The sequence below is a fragment of the Motacilla alba genome, chromosome 3 (assembly GCF_015832195.1).
Source record: "Motacilla alba alba isolate MOTALB_02 chromosome 3, Motacilla_alba_V1.0_pri, whole genome shotgun sequence".
NCBI lineage: Eukaryota > Metazoa > Chordata > Aves > Passeriformes > Motacillidae > Motacilla > Motacilla alba.
Window position 1 is genome coordinate 38,327,438 of NC_052018.1, and position 22,785 is coordinate 38,350,222.

Sequence of the window (22,785 nt, forward strand, 5' to 3'; positions counted from 1 at the left end):
GACAAGTATTTACAGACATCTAAGATGTAATGGAACAGATGGAAATTCGTCATCCCAAACATCCTATGGCAGCTGGTTCACTTTTGTCACTGACCAGATTAGTGTAGCTATATGTTTTGATAGAATTATTTTTATAACTACAGAAAAATAAGCACAGTACGTAACTGTGGTGTGGGGGTTTTCTGTTTGATTTTTTTTTGGTTGTTTGGTTTGGGTTTTTTGTAGGTTTTTTTTTTTTTTTTTTTTTTAATACTGGCAAGTGCAGATGTTTCTAAAACATTAAATAAACAAATAAATATGCTCCCAGTTCTTTCTCTCCAATATTCAGCATACAATTCAGCTTGAGAAACACTAAATGTCAGTCATGGTTCACTTATGTTGCTCACTCCTTTTCCCCACTATCTAAGATTTTTGGTATGTTATGAATACTTATAACTCATAGGGTCTACTCACCTGTCTACATTTACATACTGTCAGTATTCACATGGTAACATGGGTCACAGCTCAACACTTGTGTAGACCAAGCACAGGTTTTGGAGGATTGCAAGAATGCCATTTGAGTGAAGGTTGTATATGGATTTTATAAAGTGAGTCCTTTCTGACAAGCATGTTTAACAAGTATGCAAAGCTGGGATTCAAATTCTTGTCACTGCTTTCACTGGTGCTGTAACTTAGACCCCATCTTACACTTGCACTTAAACAGAAGTGGCTAAATACAGCTTTGAGTGCTCATGCTGACAGGGCAGTTCCCCAAAGTCTACTCAGTTGTTGCCTAACCCTGAAAGTTCAACATTTACTGTGCAAGAGAGAAACAAGGATTGTGACCTCAGCATTGCAGTTTGGTTCTAGAGCTCACTGCAAGAAATAGTGGGATCAACAAGAGAAACAGCTGTTGTGGGAGAGATGCTGAAAGTCTTACCTCACAGCACCTTACAGTCCCACGAGTAGGGCAGTGTTGAAAAATATACCAATGTCAGTATGCCATTCCCTGGTTTAATTTAACCCATCTGGGTATTTCTTCTGTTCACTCAGACTGTTCCCTGCTCAGTATGAAAGAGTTGGTGGAGGTTATTGCTTAACACCCAGGTCTTCTCTTCTAGTGTAGAGGGATGTAACTAATCTGGGTTACAGCTTTTGCAAGGAGACAGGAGATCTAAGAGGCTAAAGGCATTCCTAGATGCAGTTTATGGATCTAGCCCTTAGCAATTTTTCACTCTGAAGGTTGTATAACCACTCTGTCAGAACCAGGAGGCAATAAGAAGGTCTAAAATCTATTTTTAATCTTTCCAGTTAATAAAACACAAATGACAATAGTTTGAAGTCCTCCCTCCCCCAACCTTAAAAACATATAAGTGAATTACAGAAATTGGGCACTTAAATGTTTGCAAAGATTCCTGGACTGAAGCATGAAATAAAACAAAGGATTTAAGCAAAAGTACTTTTATTAGTAGTAAAGGGAAATGTGATATCTAAGAACTGTCAGATGAGAAAGTTTGATACAAAATGTTTTTTGTACGTTAAATCAGTAAGGAACTGCTTGGAAAGAACTGTAAAATGATTTCACAATTTTCAATGCCCTTGGCCATGAAGGAGTGATGAAATCTGATAAAACAGAAAGAACTGAACAAGGGGTAAATAAGTCTAACTGTTTACACACAGGCAGGGACTACAAATTAACTATTGCTTGAGAAGAAAAAAATAAGGAATTAACATCAGACATCTCTCTGAAAACATCAAGTCAAGCACTCAGTATCAAGTAAAAATATGAAACAGGATATTTGGATGATTAAGAAAGAAACTGTAAACAAAATAGAAAACATATATATATATATATCACAGTATAAATACACTGTATCGCTATATCACTGTATAAATACATCATACACTCTTATTTTGAATAATTCATGCAGCCCTGGTCATTCTACTTCAGGAGAAAGAAGGGCAAGACAGAGAGAGAAGATTGACAGAAGAAAGAAGTAAATTCACAGAATATAGGACAAATTCAGACTACTCATCATAGTGCACTGCCCTGATTTGGGAAGTATTTGAACTGTACATATTGGACATAGAGCCCTGAAGATGTCTGGAAGTGAACAGCTGAAGGTTTCCCTGATCTGCAGGGATCAGTGGAGGCCTTATAACAAGACTGTAATCCCACCAAGGCACACAGCCAGGTACACACGGCTGTGTGGGCTCGTGGCTTGAGTCAGTGCAGCTATTCCTACTTTATGCACAACCAAGTGTCTTCTTGAAAGAGCTGACACACAATATCAGGGAAGGATTGTGAGGAGAAATATAGGCAAGGCTAGAAATTAATATATAGGCTAAATAACCATGCTGTCCTTCAGTCTCAGGATACATTACAGTAGTTTGGTTTTTTTTCAATCTTTTTCCTGTACCACCTTGTGGCTACTGAGGTAGCTGGTACTAAATCCCTTCCCAAATCATGCATCCAGTTCAGTGTCTGAACCCAGAAGGTAGGTCAAAACTGCATTTCCCAGAGGTTATGCCACATTTCCCACTGGAATTTTTGTTTTATTATTTTTTTTTTGGTATCAGAGGGTTGTAAGGTGCCACACAGCTGAATCCTCTCTCAGCACCAAAAGTTAGGCAGGTATGGATAACCTCCATATCTACTATCATGCCAGAAGCAGTGGCAAAATTATGCAAAATCTGGAGCTTGGCTAAATAAAATTAGTAGAAATATTACCTGTGTTTTGATATTGCTTTTTGTTGTGCCTCTTATTGCAAAAAAGTTGTATGCAACTGAGTTAATGGAGTTCTTTCAAATATGTAAAAGTTATATGCAAAAAATCTATATTATGGGGTGATATTATGACACTACTTTGCAATCCCATGTTTTTAATGATAGGTGGATTGTTATAAAACTTTGAGCTACATTTAATTGAAGAATAATTTAAGCAGAGAAGATTTTGGTAAATTGACACCATGACTATAGGATTTTAATCCAGTATTATTCCAAAAACAGTGGAGAGAAATTACTGAGGTGGGAATCACTCTTCAAGCACTGCTGAGCATTGAGTTTACTCTCTATACCTCATATGTTCTTAAGTAGCCAAATTTTTTACATTGACAGAGAAGGTCTTGTAACCTCATTGCTAAAATGGTACCCTGAGATGACAAAAGCTTAATTAACTTAAGCAAAATCCAAATTGAAGAAAATTAAAAGAAAATGCTTGGCCATTGCTGGCATTTGGGAACCCAATAAAGCACCATTTACCAAAATCTTCAAGCAAATGATGGACAAATCCAACCAGTTAAGGATTTTTGGTAATATTTCAGCTATGACTTTCAGTTGCCTCCTCCTCACTCAAACAAATTATTTTAATTTTATCCAGAGTCATCATTTTTAAACAAGGCCATTGTCTCCACGAGACAAATCATTCCACTGCCAGAAGAAACTAAAAATGGGCATAACATTGATAAGGTGTCACAACAACCAACTTGATATCACTCTAGTATACATTCAAGATGAAAGACTCATGAAAAGCTGTGTTACCCTGAAGGAGATGAAAAATTTACCCAGTTCTGTCCTCTAAAACTTACCAAAAAATATAATGCGCAAGTACTTACAATAGCCTAAACAGCAATACTTTGCAGTCAGAAGTACCAAGTGAAAAGTGTCTATATATGCCAAGGTAATAGACTACTTCATTAACAGCAGTAGTCTCTCAACTGTCATACCAGTTCATCCGCTAAGCTATAACTATGTTCAGAAACAGTTTCACTGGAGACAGAAAGGTCTGAGCCTTTCCAGCATGCTTTCTGATAAACCTTTCCAGACAAAATGGAAGAGCTTTGAGAAGGATTTAAGTGGACACATAGTCTGCAGCAAAAAAAGCGACTTCCTGTAAGTAGATCCATTTAAAAATTCTTAAAGTAGTTGGCAAAATGCCTTTTCTCAGGGAGGCATAGAAACTGGCTTTGCTTTTTGCAGACTAATCATTAGACATGTCTGATCACAGAAGCAGAGGAGAAGGAAGTGAGGAAGAGATTAGACTGGCCACTTTTCAGCTTTCTTACTCCTGAAGAATTCTTACCTTGGAAAACAGGGTATTTTAAAATGTCTGACAGACCGAACATGGCAATTTTCCTGTTTTCTTCTAAAAATACCAATTCTCCAAAAAAAAAAAAAAAAAAACAAAAAAACCCCACAACAGAAAAACCAGTCCTGCATAATTAAAATAATTCCCAATTTTATCAGAAATTTCATGAAAAGTTATAATATGTTTTATTTTTCCACAACAAGCAAAATCCCCTTTATATTTTTCTGTAATACTGAAATGATTATTTTCAGCATTAAAAAAAAAAAGCAACTGTTAAAATATTTTTCTTTCCTGTTCCCATTTTAGTGTGAGTAGTATAATTTCTTTCTGTTCTAGAATGAAAGGACATTTTAAAATGTCCCAGATTGGCTGGAGTGTTGTAATTTTGCTGAATATTTCTCAACAAGGCCTATTTGTAAGCAGAGGCAAAGACTCACATAGATTCATCTGAAGGAGTACGACTAACAGAATGCTCTCTGCCTTTTGCTACCACGAGCAGTATCAGTAGGAGTAAATCTGTATCATCGCAGCTTAAATTTCTTCCCCAGCAGGATCTTTGGAAAAGTTTATTTAGCTGCTTCTCCTTCTCCTTTGCTCTTCTATATACATATTTTATGTATAAGAGGGGAGCTAGAAAGAAGATGGGGAAGCAGGGTTATGTTAGCGTGAGGAGCTTCCAGGGCAGGCTTCCAGGGCATCTTTGCTGGCTCTTCTCTCCCTAGCAGCATCGACATGTCCTGCTTCGCCATCCTCCTGAAATCATCATGCTCTTCAGATGTGGTCTTTCATCCTTGTCATTAGTCATAATCCTCAGTTTGTCAGATGTGTGTTCTGGCCTCTCCCATACACCTCTGTTTACTCTTCCTCCTGTTGCCAGTCTGTTCCTCCCTTCTTCTCCATTCCTTTCCATGCTGCTTTTCTACATTTCCATTCTCTAATCCCAACTACAGTCCTTTAAAAAAATGCCTCATAGCGTTCACTGTGCCTCCAAACCAATCTCATGATTTTATGGTTATAACTCTTGTTTTGCTTCCCCTTTCTGCTTCCTTTGTCTCCTGCCATTATGCCATTTCTATTCAGGCTGTCATCTCTTCTGGAAAGGGATTTTTCTTGTTCTCTGTTTTGCAAAGCACCTGGCATGTTTTTGATTCTGTCAAACAAATAATAACAACAGATATGAAATTTGCAGTGCAGCAGAATCCTGATATCAGGAAGTAATAGAGGCAAATTACACTATCATTTTATTGCCATGTATACACCACTATTTGACAAAAAATTCTCATTGACTGAGTAGGTAAACATCAATAAACTCAAAAATTCTCAAGCAAACGCCTCTAACATGAAGGAAATGTAGTTGTGTTTCAGATTGGATCCCAATGAACCACAGGGTTATACTTGACAATTTCAGTACTGGAAACAAAGGAAATAAATGAATGAGGTGCAGTTTTTCAGGTGGGGGTAGGGAATAAAATCAAGTACTGGGAGAAGATGTAAATAACTGTTTGAAACAGAGAAGCAGGACAAGGGTGGAATGGGTATGTTCAATTTAACTTTGCCTAATTAAAAAGAGCATACACAAGGTAGATAGACTCTAGCATGTAAGCTAATATAAGCAGACTGTCCCTTAGCCCAGTATTATCAGAAGCTCTTAGTATGGCTGAAGAATCTTATAAAACATTTCACCTGACTCATCTCAGTCATTATATGATATTAGGCAACTGAAGACAATGTTTATGTTACTTGTGCTGCTTAAAAAGCCCAAACAAAACAAACCCAGATCTGGAAAAAGAAAAGGAAAGAATAAGTTGTGGATATTTCTGTACATTTAGTGACAGACTAGTCATATGAAATCTCTAAACAATATAGCTCTAGCACTAATGGATGTAGGCCAAGACTGAATGGAAATTATTTTACATATGGCTAGTAATCTCTTAACTAAATTATTTGAAAATTCCTGGGAGAAAAGAAATTTGTTATAGACATTGAGACAAGCCAATGTAACACTAGTATTAAAGAAAAATAAACTAGCAGAGGAATGTCCCCCTACTATACCAACCAATATACTTATAGCTGCTTCCAAAGTAGTATCTGTAATTCTAGCACATGGATTATATTATTTAACAGTGTGAATCAAAGGGAAGAGACTCATTCAAGAGAAGAGTGATATTAACACATCATTGCATGCCATACATCTCTGTCACCAAAGTGGAAATAATGGGAACATGATGTTTTATGATAAACTGAGAAGAGGATCTGGTATTATTAATAGCCATAGTATCTGAGGCATAACAAACAAAAAGAAGAGCTAGAGGAAGCCATCTGATGGAGGGACAGAAAGTTTTCTTCTGTCTCAATGAAGTGTCCTAGGGACTAATTTTACATAAATGGAAGGTATTAACTAAGCTAAACCTCATTTCTATTAGATTTTTTTGCACCTGCCCTTTGAAGCCCTAGTAATGCATGGAATGCATGAGAAAAGAATTCATCAAAAAGGCACTCTGAGGAGAAATCTTTTCAAAACGGAAGAACTTTTTTACTCTGATAGGTCCTTTTAGTATTTTGAAGACAAGTAAGCCTTTGAATTAGTAAAAATGATTGACATGTGAATTTATTCAAAGCTAAACGTAAATGGTAGTCAAAAATGTCACTTTGATGCATAGGTATTTAAAACCTCAAGTTATATTTTTATTGGCTCTCTCTCTCCTGATATTTTTTGGGTAGCATCAAAACTAAGGTCTCCAGATCAAGAGATTAATGAAATAGGGTACAGGACCACCCTGGACTGTGGCACAGCTTCACTCTGGGCTGCCAGTAGTTCTCACTGCCCAAGTAACAGTTTCACCAGAGCAGAGCCCAGGTGCAAGAATAGCATGAATAAAACAAGAATGAAACATCAACAAATGGGAGATTAGGATCCCTGTGCAACATATGGCAAATCAATGAGATAATTTCCTAGCATCACTAGGACCCAGCTACTCATTATCATAATGGTTCGTTTCTAGCTGCCATGCTGTCCCATATAATTCCAGATTTGAATTAGACAGTCTACCTCCCTGGAAAGAGATGGAAACCCAAAACAGTTTCAGGAAACTGAAGGCCAGTCAGAGAGGGTAGATAAAGCCTCTGAAGTGAGGATAGGGCTTCAGTTCTTGGTTGCTACATCTCCATGGCTGGATTTAGCACTTAATTATCCAGTCTCTGGTACATGCCAAGGCCATATCGAAAATCAATAATGAGAGAAAACATGCAAAAGTTACTACCCACTCTGTAACTTCCACATAAAGGAAACCCCATGAGAGTTAGCTGTCTGAGTGCCCTGGGTAAGCTATCATGTATCCCAACTCTAAATCAGGATGTGTCAAGGATTCACAGCCCCTAACCTTCTCTGAAATTAGATCTCTAAATTCATCCTTTCAACAGGAGATACATGTAAAGAAGGATCAAAGAGATCACATGCACTTTATCTAATAATTGAGCAGTGTCATAATGATATGACAAAGTGTGGTGCCTGCAGACTGAGATACCAGCTCTTCCAGGAAAAGAAGGCCACTCAGTGTCTTCCAAGAAAAATCTCCATTTTACTCAAAAAACCAGTCCCAGAGAAGTGTCATAAACAAGACTTTCAGAGGAGAAGGAGGGGATTACTGAAAAGGAAAGGTGCATCAGGAGGGAAGGGATGGTACAGTACCAGAAGTGACTTCAGAGGTAATTTTCAACTAGCCTTATCCTAACCAACCTTTTCCCAGGCAAGCAGCTGCAGCTCAATGTGTCTGGTAACATATGAATACCAATACATAAGTCTCTCCTTCCCCACACCAACCCTTTTTAGAGGTTAAAAATATCATGTTGGCCTTTTTGTAATCCCTTCCCACAGCCCAGTAGTGTAGAGTCAATCTTAGTCTTTCTATGCCTTTCTCACCCAAGAGATATGTAGCATTTCCACAAGTTTTAGAAAAGTAGGCCACCCGTCAAATCACAGGAAAATAAGGTGAGCCTTATCCATAAGGATGCCAAACAGGTATTACATGTCTGTCCATCAACATCCTGAACCATGGATAGCCATGATTCAGCTATCAATATACATGAGCAAAGTCAGTCTGTTGTCTTGTTCCGGCATTTACATTAAAAAAGGAGAGAGAGTGAGCCCAGTAACAGCTGGATGTCATCTCTGTGAGATTTCTTCCTACTTGAAGCAAACAGCTTGTACCAATTTACATCATATTCATTTGCTTACTAATGCTCACTGACTTTAGCTAACAAGGACTTCTGTCACCAAAAGGTGCTTTAAATTAAAAATAATAGCAGCAAAACAATAGAACTTAGGTCTAAGCACTGCCAAATATAATATATTGTTTTGAAAAAGTATGCTGCAATACTTCAATGACATTTGCACATACATTAGTCTTTGCTAAGATAACTGGCTTCCATGTGTATGTATATATATATATATATATATTCTGTATGTGTATATATATTATATATAATATATGTATTCTTAATATATATGTAATATATATATGCAGTCTTAAATTTAAATAACTTGACAGCATCTGATGTTACAAAAAAAGATAAATTCAGCTTTGCGATTCCTTTGCAAATTCAGCTTCTTAATCCTATTAAAAAGACACAAGTGTAAAAATGGTATTAGCTATTTTAAATGCTTACTTAGTGCAGACTTTTCTTCCCTTTTCAATAATTATTTAGATACTTTGCTATAATGAAAGCAGGTAATATTTCTAAGGTATATCTTCTTGCTTTTTCAGCAAATAATTCAAAGCAGATGACACAGGTCAAGCATTAGTTTTCATACACGATTTTCAACAATCCAGCAATTAATGTCATAAAATCCATAAGAAATTTTTATAACAGTACAGATAAATGTGAAGAGATTTTCCCCCCATTCATTGTGAGGAGTGTAAAATCACAAAAGGTAACTCTTTTCTCCTGCTTCTCTGACATAATCCCTTCACCAGGTGGTTTTTTTTTTTTCCTGCCATTCAGCTCCCCCTTAGATTGCACTGCCAACAGAAAGATTTTGACATTATTTTCAATACACTCCATTAGTTTGTAACGCTGGTGTTAACTGGACATTCCATGTGAGCCTGACATTCTGCTCTTCTGTATTCAACAATTCCCTCCACTGTAAACGCACTTTTTTTTCTTGTTTGTTTTGATTTGTTTTGACCAACACTAATGACTTCTGCACTTAAGACTGGTCTCCCTGACTCATAGTTTGTTGGTTGTAGATAGACATTGCTTTTGTTGTTGCTGTATAGTAAATATTCCTTCCTCGTGATCATCTTCTGCTTACCCTGCAGGGAAGCATGGGTGCTGCTAGGTAAGTGTTAATGGCTGATGCCAGCTGGGGAGAAACTGAAGTAGAGCATAGTGCTACAAATATCTTCCTACCTCATGGATGAGAAAATATCCCTCAACGGCAGCTCTGCACAAGGCAACAAACATGGACAACTGCAGAGGGAATCTGGTGTTGCGACACTCAAGTAAGTACTGCAAGAAAGGTACTGCCTGGAAGTCATCCTACTGTTAGGAAAGCAGTTTCATGGGATAGGAGGCAGCTTGTGGCTGAGACTTGCAACAAAGAGCACACAGCATAATTGGGATGCTTTTGCCAGCAAGTAAAAGGCATAAAAGAGGATTCACCTCTTGCACAAATTTAGGTAATGTAGGCATTGAGACAATTATTTCTCTTGAAAAGAGCACTACAAAGAAATGCCTGAAAGCTATTTTTTATTCTCCTTCCCTGCCTCCATTCCTGCTATTGGCAGTGGATGAACTGAAGTGTAGGGAACCTATGTGGTAAAGAGCAGCTTTTCCCTCCACAACAGCAATGAATCATTTCTCCACAGCACTAAGTGGTTAAGGCCTAGTAATATTAAAGTAGAATCCTCATTAGGAATACCTCTCAGTGCCTTGCTGGCCCAATTTCTTCAGGTAGGCATATTGGCCTGGATTTTAATCTAGCCCTGCCTTTTTCTCCGGCAGCCCATGAGGGTACAAATATTGTCTAGTGGCAAAGGAGACACTTCTATTTTGTATAGATTAATATAAGGGATGACTTACGGGCTCCTCCAGTAAACAAATCAGGAGAGAGACCTGGAATTAAATGGCCTGGGGGCAAGAGCCCTGCAACTCTTTCACTTTCTGAACAAAATCCTAATCACCCAATCACTTAAAAAATGCCATTTTTGAGTGGTCTTCAGGAGGTATCTAGTGATTTTACTAAGTTTCTTCCAGGCAAATCAGATTTCTCATGCAATGTTCTATGTGAAAGACCAGGGGAATAACACATTTAATTTATAACTATGACTGAAAAGAACATGCTGGAGAGAACAAATCTGAGATTCCTGCACCTTCTTGCCGCTAAGCTACACATGTTCTTGGCACAGGCTGTTTGTCCCCGAGAAAAGGAAATTAAAACATTTTACAGCAGATATGTTAAAATGGACATGCAGCCCTTCAGGAAGACAGTGGAAGTTGGCATAGTAACAGAGGTTGAAGAACAGTCAAGAAATTGCCTGAGTAATGTTTCTACAGACATGAAATGAGAGGGATCAATGTGGACACATTGTCTGTCTGTCTGTCTGTCTATCTATCTATCCATCTATCTATCTATCATTCAGTCTAACCTCTTGCAAGCCAGGTTTGAATGTTTAAGTAAAAATAATGGATGATTTTTCTTCTCAGTGAGACAGTATCTTTGGATCAGGAAGTTTGTTCCTTAATGTAAATTCATGGTTTTCTTAATAATTATAAGGAAGTAGTCACAGAATCACAGAATGGGTCAGGTTGGAAGGGACCACAGTGGGTCATATGGTCCAACCTCACTGCTCAAGCAGGGTCATCCTGGACCACACTGAACAGGATTGCATCCAGATGGTTCTTGAATATCACCAGTGAGAGAGACTCTACATCTCTAGGCAATATAATCACAAGGTAATTTCTATTGCACTTGTTTGATCCTACAGACTCTCATCACTCCTTCTGTTTTGTTTTGGCACAGAAAAAGAGGAAGGCTTTAGTTATGGGCTTGGGGCTATAATGCCTCCAATTTACAAATGACTTTACATACTCAGAGTCATGGAACTCTAATACCAGTAGCACACATTTGTCTTTGGGCACAGCTATGGCTCAAAGCACTGTTTGTGTTTTTCACTGTTAGCCATGTTATGATTCATCAGAGGACCTCTATGTTGTAGTTTTTTATTATTAATTATTATTAGCAGCACAGCTCTACAACTGGTTATTTTGTTCAATCAAATGCAGAAGCCTTGGTCTATGGATGAATAGATTTTCTATTCCTGATTTAGCTCTTCTGGCACCAGGAATTATGTCTTACTTTGTCCAAGATTCATTTGGCTGGCTACACAAGTTTTGCCTGGCTGTATCACATCTTTTTTCATAATCTATCAAGACATCAGTTATTTTTTAACTTGTGGTTCTTTTTTGGTCATTTTAATTAGACATTTATTTCACCCAATTTGTATGGTATAAGTGCTAAAATCTGCTATCACTATATGAGAGTTAAAGAGAGCTAGTCTAGAATCATCTAAGAGTAAATACCATCACAGTTCATGTCTTATTTTCAGGCTTTTATTGTAAAATTCTCCTTTCATGTCTCGATTTTAAGTCTGCTTGAATGAGTTGTATATTACCAGTTGCTTTCCCATCTGTCTCAATTTAGTCTCTTTGACAAATTCCAATCTGGCCTGAGGAAAAATCAGAGTACTGAAACCACTCTACACTACATTATTAGGTATATTATATTAACAGTGTCTCTTTACTTAAAAAATCTTCACACTCCTTAACTCCCCTGCCAGAAATGTCTTGTGGATCCCTACAACTTAGACTGAGACACTGTGAATGACTTCACAGCTCTCTTTCCACTCCCTCCCATCTTCTGACTTCTCACCATGTACCAAAGCGAGGGTTTTCATCCATAATTTCTAACCTTTCATAGTCTTGTTGGACGTAACAACATCACTCCTTTCACTTTCAAATTGCCTAACCCTTTTCCACCCTGAAAGTGCTCTGAGAATTTCATGGATATTATAGACATGCAAATTTTACTCATTTTGTTTTGTCCCAACAGATTTGGCTCTAAATGCATGTGCCAATTATTGTAACTTAAAAGTCTCAAAAAACCAAATCCAGAGGAAAAACTCTTACAAAATTAGCTTGCATTCTGTCACAACTCTTTCATCAGGATATTGCAGTTTGTATGCCTGTGGCTTGATCCTTTATATTTTTCAAATACCTATATGAAATGTGTTGCAAAAAATGGGGAGCCCTGTTACACTTTGGGTTTCACAGGCCATTTGTTAGGTGAGGTTTTTCTTTTTTTTTTCCCCTGTAAATCGTTGTATTCCCTCCCCAATCCATTTTTTCAGGAACTTTAATTGCAGAACTGCCTATTTCCTAGTAAATAGAGGGCTGCACTATGCAAACAGTAAAGATCTCTGTTTAATTGTTGGCTACATTTGAAACCCTTAAGGGAATATAAGAAAAAACATAGGTGGCAGCCCAGGATTTCTTGTTTTACTAGAAGTTCTTTTTAGACTAAGGCTTTTGTGTAGTCACGGAAATCTCAAATCTACCAAATGTAGGTCCACTACAACCTAGCGGGGAAAAAATTCACCTGTGTCCATATATCAGTTAATTGATCAGAAGTACAATCCTAACAGGTCCTGAAGATGGAGAAAACCTGTTGTGATAGGTGCTCAGCAAATCATAGCACCAACTCTCTGAATATCCCTGCAGCACCTGCTGCCAGAATGGCTCTTGGGCAAGAATTCGTATTACACTTTTCTAAAACAGCACTTGTCATTCTGTACGGAATTTGTTCTCTTCCATGAGAACCTCAAATGCCACTTGTTTAAAATAAAACAAATAAGAGAAACAGCCCAACCAACAAACAAAATCCACCAAAGACCAAATGCATATCATGAACGCATCAATTTTAAACCACATGCAGGGAAGCAATGAATTAAGGATTTTTTGGCTCTAACATGTCACAAACATAGTTTTATAAGGTGAAATGACCATTTTTTGTCTGAGTTGCCCTTCACTCCTTTCACACAGCCAGTGAACTGCTTCACATCATTACTGGGCAACAGAATGTTGGCTGAACCTGCCCTTGTGGCAGGGTGTTCCTGTATCACCTGGCATTATGGCTGTAGTGACATGATCACCCTCCCAGCAGTAACCCAAAAGTCACGGAATTTAAATCACTCTCAAAATTGCTGTATATGAATTACTTAGAAAGTTAAGGACAAATTATTATTTTTTTTTTATTTCAACTACTAACCAATAAATGTAAAAAAATACCAACAACAAAACAAAAATAAACCCCGTTCATCCCCCACATTAAAGCAATAGATTTGTAACATTCAAAACAGTGGAAACTATTCATTGAATATTATTATTAGTGGAAAAACAAATTTAATTTAAAATCACTTTTTCAAACTCCCTCAGTGGCTGCCAGATAATTCAAGCTTAAACAAATATAAAAAAAACTCATTTTAAATTGAAAGTAATACAGACAGAGCTCAATTATTGAGATATTAAGGGCAACATTCAATTTGAGATACATTTAAGCATCTTTGCCTCCTGAAGATTTTACATGACAAGGCTTTAGATAAACATGGTTTTGCAAACAGCAACTATCATATCTGATCACATAACCTCTGGACTAAAGCAGTATGTCAGCAAATATTTCTGATTATTTAAAATATTAAATAACTGTAATTTACTAGGCGGGTCTTCCTCAGAACAATCACAAAAAAATTCAAGAATTGATATCCACATACAAAAAGCATTTAGATGGCCTGTTACAAGTCTCTGAATAATAATAATATTAATAATAAAAAATCACCTCTCTCTGTAATAAAGCCCAGTTTAAATACATTCTGGGATACATGAGTGGTGGAGGAGCTGCCTTTCTATGACACTCGGCTTACAAGGAAAACTGTAGCAGCCAAGGACAGATAGGGTAGGAATCACTTTACCTATCTTTAGCTATATAGATATTAGACGCCATAATTTAAGCTAATCATCTGGCTTCCCTCAATATCTAACGGAGATAAGATTTCCCAGAAGGAGATTCATCCTGCTTTTTTTAGGCATCTCTCTTCTAGATGCTTGCAGATGAAAAAAGTCAAGAAATATGAGTCTCACTGACAACCTGATAATCTGTCATTAGCAATGCACAATGTCCAAATTCTTTGAAATAAATCCAGAACTGAATTTTTCTTTTTTTTCATCATTTAGCCTTTAATTCTCCCTGTGACCCAATTTATTCTTCAGTTCCTCCCATGAGCATCAACTTTCTCTGGCATTTTTTTTTCTTTCCCTGGACTGTGTTTTCTGAAACCTGGGGAACTGTAACCGATGTCAATATTTTGCTGCTCTACCAGTTACAAATCCATTTACATGCATGTGCTCTAAATTGCAGTAATGATCTGAACATGTAGATAAGTTATCTGATTGATTGCGGTTGATCGCGATTGTGCTTTCTGGGTCTACTCTACCACTTTCAAATGTGTAAAAATCTGTGGCAACATTAAGGCAGTCAAGGTATATAGATGAATGCTAAAATATATTTACTATTCAAAGAAGATGGCTTAAATCAAACCACGAAAATTAAGGAAGAAATACCATTAGGGCCCTCACTTGTACGTGTGTGAGCCCAAATCACCACACATGCTTCAAGGCCTCTGTGCTTCAGCATATTAAACAAGTCCTAAAGGTGAAGCCTGGCCTCAATTCTTTTGCATTTAGGGTTTTTAGATTCTCAGCAATACCAGCATTGCTGCATCACACCTTTGATGACCAAGCCCTTAGAGACAGTAGCCGAGATTTATAAGGAAGCAGGTGTCTGAACTTTAAGACTCCTAAATTCCTAGGTGGGTGCCTAAAGCAGCAACAAGACTGTCAAGCACCCTGCCCAGCTGCCCACAGATGTTCACCTCAGTAGTGAGGCACTTAGCATTTGTTGTAACACAAAACTGATGTTTATTAATTGTGTATTTTTCAATTGTGTTCTAATGGCTACTTGAAGTGCCTTGGCCGAGTGCTTGCGTGGACTAATTCCAATATTGGGCATGCAGTCTACTCTGCGTCTTACTCCTACAGATTTTTTAGAAAATTAATTTTAATAGTTAAAAAACCAGCTTGAGCTGCATACGTGAAAATAACTCCGTTACAACTGAATGACAATCTAATACGAAATAAGAATAGTCACCATTTTTTTCTTACTCTGCCCAAATCCAGGCAATAAATTAGGCTTCTCAGCATGACTGTAAAGTGCTGTGAATTGTATAAACAATCATATATGGACACTGAAAAATAACCCTTATGCACATTGCATTATAGTTCCAAAAATATATTTACAGTCTATTACAAAGATTACAAATGGAAGTGTCTATGTATCGGGATTACGTTAGTTAAAAGCTTTTTACAGATTTTCTTCAACAAAGGTGGGTGGGGACAAAAAAATTAGTATAACCAAACTGATTTGTCTAGTGAAACAAATAAATAAAATGACAAATATAACACTGTACAGTGATTTAAAAAGGGGGAGAAAAAAGGAGGGGGAGAGGAAAGGATGCATTTAAGTTTTTGATAACTATCTTTGGTCCTAAATGTGGGAAAACACATTATGTAGCACTGAATATACATGTTTGTTTGTGATGCTCTGCAAGTAAAATAGAAAAATATAGTGCATTTTCAATGTATTCAGAGCTCACTACACATAAATGTGTGTACAAAACAAGACAGTATAAATAAAATTTACAAGTTTTACAAAGGAACATTTACAAGGTTTTTCTTTTGTTTTTTATTTTTTTTGTGTGGATGCCCACATTATCAAACCAGACCAATTTATGACTGATCCCTGGGATCTTTCTCTATCAAAATCAATAGAAGCAGCCCAATTCTCTTTGGAAGTACAGCATTTCATTGCTGGGGTAGTTCACAATTTTCAGATTTTTTTTTTTTTTTAAGCATTTCTCTCTGGTTCATGTACATTCTTGCAATACCTGTAAATACTCTCTTCATTATTGCTTATGGTAATTAAATATTTTGATCAAACAAAATTTATAACTAAGAAAATGGTGTAAAAAGTTATTCCGTTGAGCAACTACCTTTGCATCTCTGTTCCTGATGAATGACTGTTGCGTCTGTGTGACCACGCACACGCATGTTCATTCAGAGCACCAAAAGCTTGTAAAAAAATTGAAAATTCTGAACTGCCCCTGGTCTCATGCTCTACAGTTGTCATATAAAAGCTATGTCCTTATTCTGACAGCTGGACTGCATACGGCTTAAACTCATAGAAAATATACACCAGCTATTTCTCTTAGATTTGCTAATGCAGAGTACTGAAAAAAAACGTGATGTGCTCAGATTAAATGGTTTAGGTAACACTGGAGAACTGCACCCATACTCTGAGACACTCCTACAATCACTTGTCCATTCAATGCTGTGTCTCAGCAGGTTTACAGTTGTAGATCTACGTCTTAGAATATATCTCAGTTTAACTCTAGTCCATTAAAATCATCTTGCAAACAATTTGCTAAAAGTGCCTAGAACTACTTAGGGGTCATTATTGCTTTTCTTTTTCTTACTTTTTTTTTTTCTCTTTTATTTTCTTTTAAAAGATAGCATATGTATAACCTTAAAAAATTCTTTAAAAAATATCAGAGCTCTTGGCAACTTGCATTTTCCTGACTCCCTGCCAATTAGCTAGCCATGTCAATACGGTGTTGACTTAACAAAAGGAAATGGCACAAAGGGATACCAAAGTTTGGATAGATATACATTGCTTGGTCATGCTTCTTAAATCTCTAGGAACTCAAATTCAGAGGTACCCAGTGTAGTAATGTGTCATTGAATTAGCACTAAAAAGGTCCAAAGATATAAACATTATACTAAAAGAAAGTCTTTATGAAGAATAAACACAAATGATTAAAAAAAGATTCAGAAATCACAGATTTAAGGAAAATATTTTGTTGAATTCAACAATAATATCATGATTTTATCTGACAAATATATTCTTTTTAAAATTTTTATGTACATTTAAAAAGTCTATTAGATAAAAAGGAGGTTAGAGAGCTCAAGGTGTTTGTATGTTTATTCAGGTAGTACTTTGTTTATTGTCATTGCTGTTTTCCTTGCCACCACTGGTGGATCCTAATTCCCTTTTCATAAATTCTGGTGGCACTTAGGAGTTCAAGTCTGTAGGTGCTTCTTGTAGCTCTTCTATTCACTGCAGGAAGGACCCAGGAAATCAAGTGTCTTCTAGCAGCACTTCATATATACTGAAGGCCAGTGCTGTTCTCTCAGTCTGTCACCTCCCTCATAAGGGAGAAATGTCTATCACACTTGGATGCCAGTGCCGTGTAAATGTAGCATTTGTGCTCTCATAGTCTGAATGCTGCTCATGATTTTCTTTTGATGACCAACCAACGTGATCCCTAAACTCATCACATCCCTGGGGAAGATAAATGCGTACATTGTTAATTTTTCAACTTAGACTGCTATTGTATGGTATTCAACTGTGAGTCAAAGCTACACAGAAGTTTGGACTACGGGGTTCTGACACGGAAGCCACGCCGTAACCTCAGCTCAGTACTGGGAAGTTTCATACAGGCACTGTTCAACCTCTCAGCGACAAGTGCAATTACATGACAGGTGTCATGCAATTGCACTGTGTGGGTCTCCACATCTGAGAAGGAGGTCAGTATATTTTACGTGATCTTATCTGATAATCTTATGGTGTGTCTTTTAAGGACACCCGAAGACAAAGACACTTCTCTTGTAAAATACTTCGGGTGGTTTTCAGGACAAAGTTATGTATAAATACAAGATTTTGGGGATCATAGTCTGTTTCCAAAGAGATGCCTAGATGCCTTTGCATATTGACACATACCCATCATGCAAATGAATGAGGAGCAGCAGTTTCAACTCCTCCCCTACTAATGCTAGAAGCTTGTGGACTCTGACAACAGTTCCCAAGCTATAGTCTGAGACCCCTGGTGACACCAGGCAGATAAGAATAGGGTTGAAATCTTGAGAATATTGGGTTAGAAACTTTTTTAGAAACCCACCACTCTCTAAGAGGAATTACATGTGCTTGGCAACCACCAGGACAAGAAAGTTGTTTTCAGGGTGACAAGGAGACCTGTTTCAAGATGATAGTACTGATACAGGCCGTATTTGCCTTCAGAAAATTGTTTTGCTTCTACAGACTTATCCTGATGCAAAGTCCTGTCTTGCAGGACACAGACAGCCCCCAGCCAATTAGAAGAAAATTCCACATCTTCCCAGAGCACATTGGGAAAAAGGTACCAATCAGGTGGTGGAGGCAAAGTGGTTATTTTCCTATACATACATACTTTGGAAGGGGCCACATTCTCCCTCAAATTCTAGTCCCTTCGTGTTATTTCAATTGGTCTGAAAGGCAGGGAAAAAAGTGATGCCACACAAAGGTAGCAGGGTATTTGCCCTTTCATGAGATGTTCTAATACAACATCATCAGCTGCTAAAATGGCTGATTTGACCCCCAAGTACAATGTTTGTACTCAGAGTAAAGTTTTGGAGTTGAACATTATGTATTGTTGTACCTAGAAATTCCCTAAATGCAAGTTAAACATGCCCAGTACTAACTTACTCAATAGTCATCCTGGCAACTGATTCAAGAGAGTTGTAGCCTGCTGCTGTGAAATTATCCTTATATCTTTCCATCTTAATAGCTTGTAACCATTCGCCTACGGAGCAGAAAGTGGTAAAATCGGGAGTGTTCTGGTCCAGAAGAGGGCTAATTGGTCTATGGAGAAGGAAAAAGGAAAGTAAGTTGTTTCCAAAGAGAGTAAAACATCAGGGAGTATTTAGCAAGGTGAGAGTCAAATAAGTTTTGGGTATTAAAAATGTCGAGAGTAGAAAGTAATAGGCCTTTATACACAGTTTAGATTATTCTGTGAATAAGTCTTGACTGCTCTGTAGCTCACAATATGTACTTCCTAAGCTTATTCACACAAAAGATGAAAGGTCAGAGTGAGCAAAATCAGCCTAATGGACTACTGTTACCAATAGAAAATCAACCTTATTACCTAGCATGACAGCAGCTGTCTCTATGTTGCTGAGTAAAATAAAGATGCTATTCTTTTATGCATCTTAGAAAATATAGTAGTAGCTACTCCCATTTTTCAATTGGATGGGACAAAACAAAGACAAAGGAAGAGCAGAGACACAAAGTCTTAAGGTCACACAGAAAATCAGTCAGTAGAAGAATCAGGAGCAGAACACAGGCCAGTTGATTCCCTAGTACAGTGGTCTAGCTAACAGATCAAAAGATTACCATGATTAAATAATTCACCTGAAATTTATGAAGAAGCCATTAAAAACTACATCATGAAATACAATGAGATGCAATCACTGAAAAGAGTTAAAGCCAGAAAATGAAAGATAAAAATCTACAGTGTAGCATGTCAAGGTACATTGGCCAAGCATGAGTATTGTTAATTACTATTTCTACTGCAGCAGTTCCTAGGGCAAGGGATGCATCATATAAACATACAGTAGGCAATGATCCTTGCCCTCCAGACTTTATGATTTTAAGAAACAAGGAAAATATAGACTAGTGGTGAGAGTGCAGAAAGATGAGCAGGCAGCAGTTTACTGAGAAATGTGTTAGTTCTGCGATATTTACTTTATTTTGGTTGTTTTGTTTTTGTTTTTTTTTTTTTTAAGAAAGTCTTTTTTTGGTTTTGTTTAGCATGGTAAAAAAGAAGGGCAAATGAGAGAAGAGAAGAACAGGGAACAGAAAGAAGGAAGAACTGAAAGACAGATGAAATAAGTCTGAACTGGAACCAGCCACCAAGCAGAACATCCAGAGCCCAGCCATGTGCACCGTCATAAGAACACACACTAAAGCTTTTCTTACCTGCTACAGGTTCCCAGGGGGGTTTTCAAGCTGTTTGGATTTCTAATCATTTTGTCCAGAATGCCAACTATCTGCTCAAACTTTGGCCTTTCACCGCGTTCCTTCTGCCAACAATCCAGCATCAGTTGGTGCAGTCCTGCTGGGCAATCCATGGGTGCTGGCAAACGATAGCCTTCTTCAATTGCTTTTATAACCTAGTAGCCAAAATAGTTAATCATTTTTCATCAACAGTAATTTAAAGAATATGTATTGCTACCCAGTTCAAATATCTAAGGAAAAATAAAATAAAATACAATAAAATAATCAATAAACTAAAATTTGCCATTGGTGTAGTAAAAATGTGAGTCTGTTGTTTTGACATTAACCTTCAGGTTTTCAAATAATTTGCCCAGCTTTATCTTTGGGCTTATTAAGCATATTGTTTTATATGTGCAGAACATAGCTATATTACCTAGACAAGTGAGTAGCAGGGAACAACAATTAAATTCACTGAGGGAGCAGATAGATTGATAAATTGAGTTATTTCAGAAAGCATTATTACTAGCCCTAAGGTTTTTATGAAAGAGTGTGTGGTAGAAGCAACTGACTTTTAAATGGATGGATATCTGTGCATGCACATATAAAATACAAGAAGCCTGAAGGTATTATAAAAGGATCCAAGAAAAATGTTTAGCAGATAGAAATTGCTAAGGAAAAAAGTTGTATTCTATGTCTAGCCGTGTTATATTAATGATAAAGCAGCAGAACTGTGTCATGTGAGAGAGAAAGACCTGGGTAAATGCTATTTTAATACATCACAGAAAGTTAGATTTAATAAGAGATGCTGCTAGATGATGATATGATCAAAGGACAGCATAAATGTCTGAACCAAGAATTACACCCACCCGTTGACTTCCTTAGCCAAGTCCATTTGGACTTAAGTAAAAAATAAAAATGGATAAAGTAAAATCACAGCAAACTGCTGTAAACCTTGAGGGCAGAATAAAAAAGCACATCAGGAAGCAAGGCAGATAAGAAAAGCTAGTGAAAATGGGCTAAAACACTGTTCATGGGGGATTTCAAGTATACTGACATTGACTGACACAGCAGCATTAGAATTGCTAAGGAAGGGTGCTTGCTCCTGAAGGGGAGTGCATAGGACTGTCTTCTCCCTCATTTTGTATAGAAAGCAAGATCAGAAGCTGTTCTAGATGTAGTTCTGGGATGCAGATCTGGTATGATAAACAAAGTTGGTGAATATCTAGGTTTTAGTAAAAATAATAATCTCAGAAAGAAAATATTCTGAAGGTTGTGTGAAAAAATGCAGAAGTAGTGGACTGCAAAGTAGACAGAACTGTAGACAATACAGAGTGACCTTTAAAAAGCTGGCTGAAATCCAGCCAGGTTTTGTATCAAAACCTTTTGCATAAAAGAAATTTTGTGAAAAGAGAAGGTATAGGCCAGTGGTAAGGCACTGACTGCAGTTTTGTGTCACAGAATGTCCTTCTGACCTCAGAGAAGTTGCCTAATCTCCCTAGGCCTCAGTTTTCTCTCTGAACATTTAGAATGACAGTACTGTCCTACAGCTCAAAAATGACTGAGAAATATTCAATTCCTGCAGAAACATTCACACCTTGAAGACTGAGTGCAGTGACCTTTTACAAGCATTGAAGTTGTCTGCCAGGGAGGGTGTGGAGAGAGGTTTTCTGTAGAAGAGCAGGGAAATTGGAAAAATAGAGCTATATAGCGAAAAAAACCCATTAAAAGTAAAATGTAAGATCCTTTAGAGCTATATTAAGAGAAAAAAAAAAAGAACAGCTCCTTATGCTTAGAAGTAGTAGTGGAATGAAAGTGGAAAATAATCTACAGTGTGTACAGGACAATTGCTGTGCTGTGAAAAGTAATGCAGGAATTTCTGACCCTCTAAATGGCAAAAGGTATTAAACACTTTGAGCATGCTATGTGTGATTTACTATAAATGAAGTAGTTGCTTAAGAGGTCAGAAGACAGAGATCACCAATGAGAAATTAAAAAGTAGGTGCCAGCAACCACAGTGCAACCATCAAAATATCTAATACCCTTAGAACTGGCAAACTATCTACATAAGACTCCATCTAAGAATGTAAGAGAGAGTGAAAACATGAATGAAGGGATCAGAACAGAAGTTTTCCCCATTCACTACGAACTGCAGATAAACCTGAAGAGAATGGGGAATCAAGATGATGATGCTGGTGTTTTTGAAAGGTATTACTTCAGAATCAGCTTCTCTGATGTGTATTCTCAGCAAGAAGGGTGAGACTGGGAAATATGAAATAATGAGTCAGCTAGAGATGCATAGAATTGCTGTGAATATCCAAAACACTGAAAAAATATTCTAAAATATTGATAAGTAAAGTACAAGTGTCCGCTCTGCTAAGAAAGGAAGAGGTGTGGTTCAAAACATCAGTACTCAAAGAAAATGAAATAGATGCAGGAATTTTTTTTTTTAAATAAGCAAATCTACAAAAAGAAAACAGCTGGAGTTCTCACTAATAGAATTGATTTATATTATCTACACTTCCCACAATTTGTTTTTGAAATTCTGCTTTTGCTGCAAAAAGAGTAAAAGGGAATATTGCTAAGACTATGCTGTTACCATAAGCAGACTGAGGATGCAAAACAGGATAGAAGAGGACCGGGTCTGGTTACTTTATCTACTAGATGCCAACAAAGAAGTATTAAATATAGGTAACTGGACAATGTGATTTTGTAACTCTGACTATGGTCATACAATAGTAA

At 37.2% G+C, this 22,785-nt stretch overlaps 1 protein-coding gene across 6 annotated transcripts in view; it reads right to left on the reverse strand.

Moving 5' to 3' along the window:
• Positions 1-1,424: 1,424 nt before the first annotated feature.
• The window catches only part of EPHA7 (EPH receptor A7), a 166,791-nt gene continuing 145,430 nt past the window's right edge, over positions 1,425-22,785 (reverse strand). For 2 of the 6 annotated variants that reach the window (XM_038134119.1, XM_038134118.1), the window contains exons 15-17: positions 20,029-20,222; positions 18,757-18,912; positions 1,425-5,217 (exon numbers count right to left, since the gene is read on the reverse strand). In XM_038134119.1, the coding sequence (XP_037990047.1) occupies positions 5,022-5,217; positions 18,757-18,912; positions 20,029-20,222 (546 nt within the window). In that variant the 3' untranslated portion in view covers positions 1,425-5,021. Of the gene's footprint in view, positions 5,218-15,452; positions 17,578-18,756; positions 18,913-20,028; positions 20,223-22,785 lie in introns of those variants that run through there. The other 4 variants (XM_038134121.1, XM_038134120.1, XM_038134122.1 and 1 more) reach the window with 3 other exon arrangements.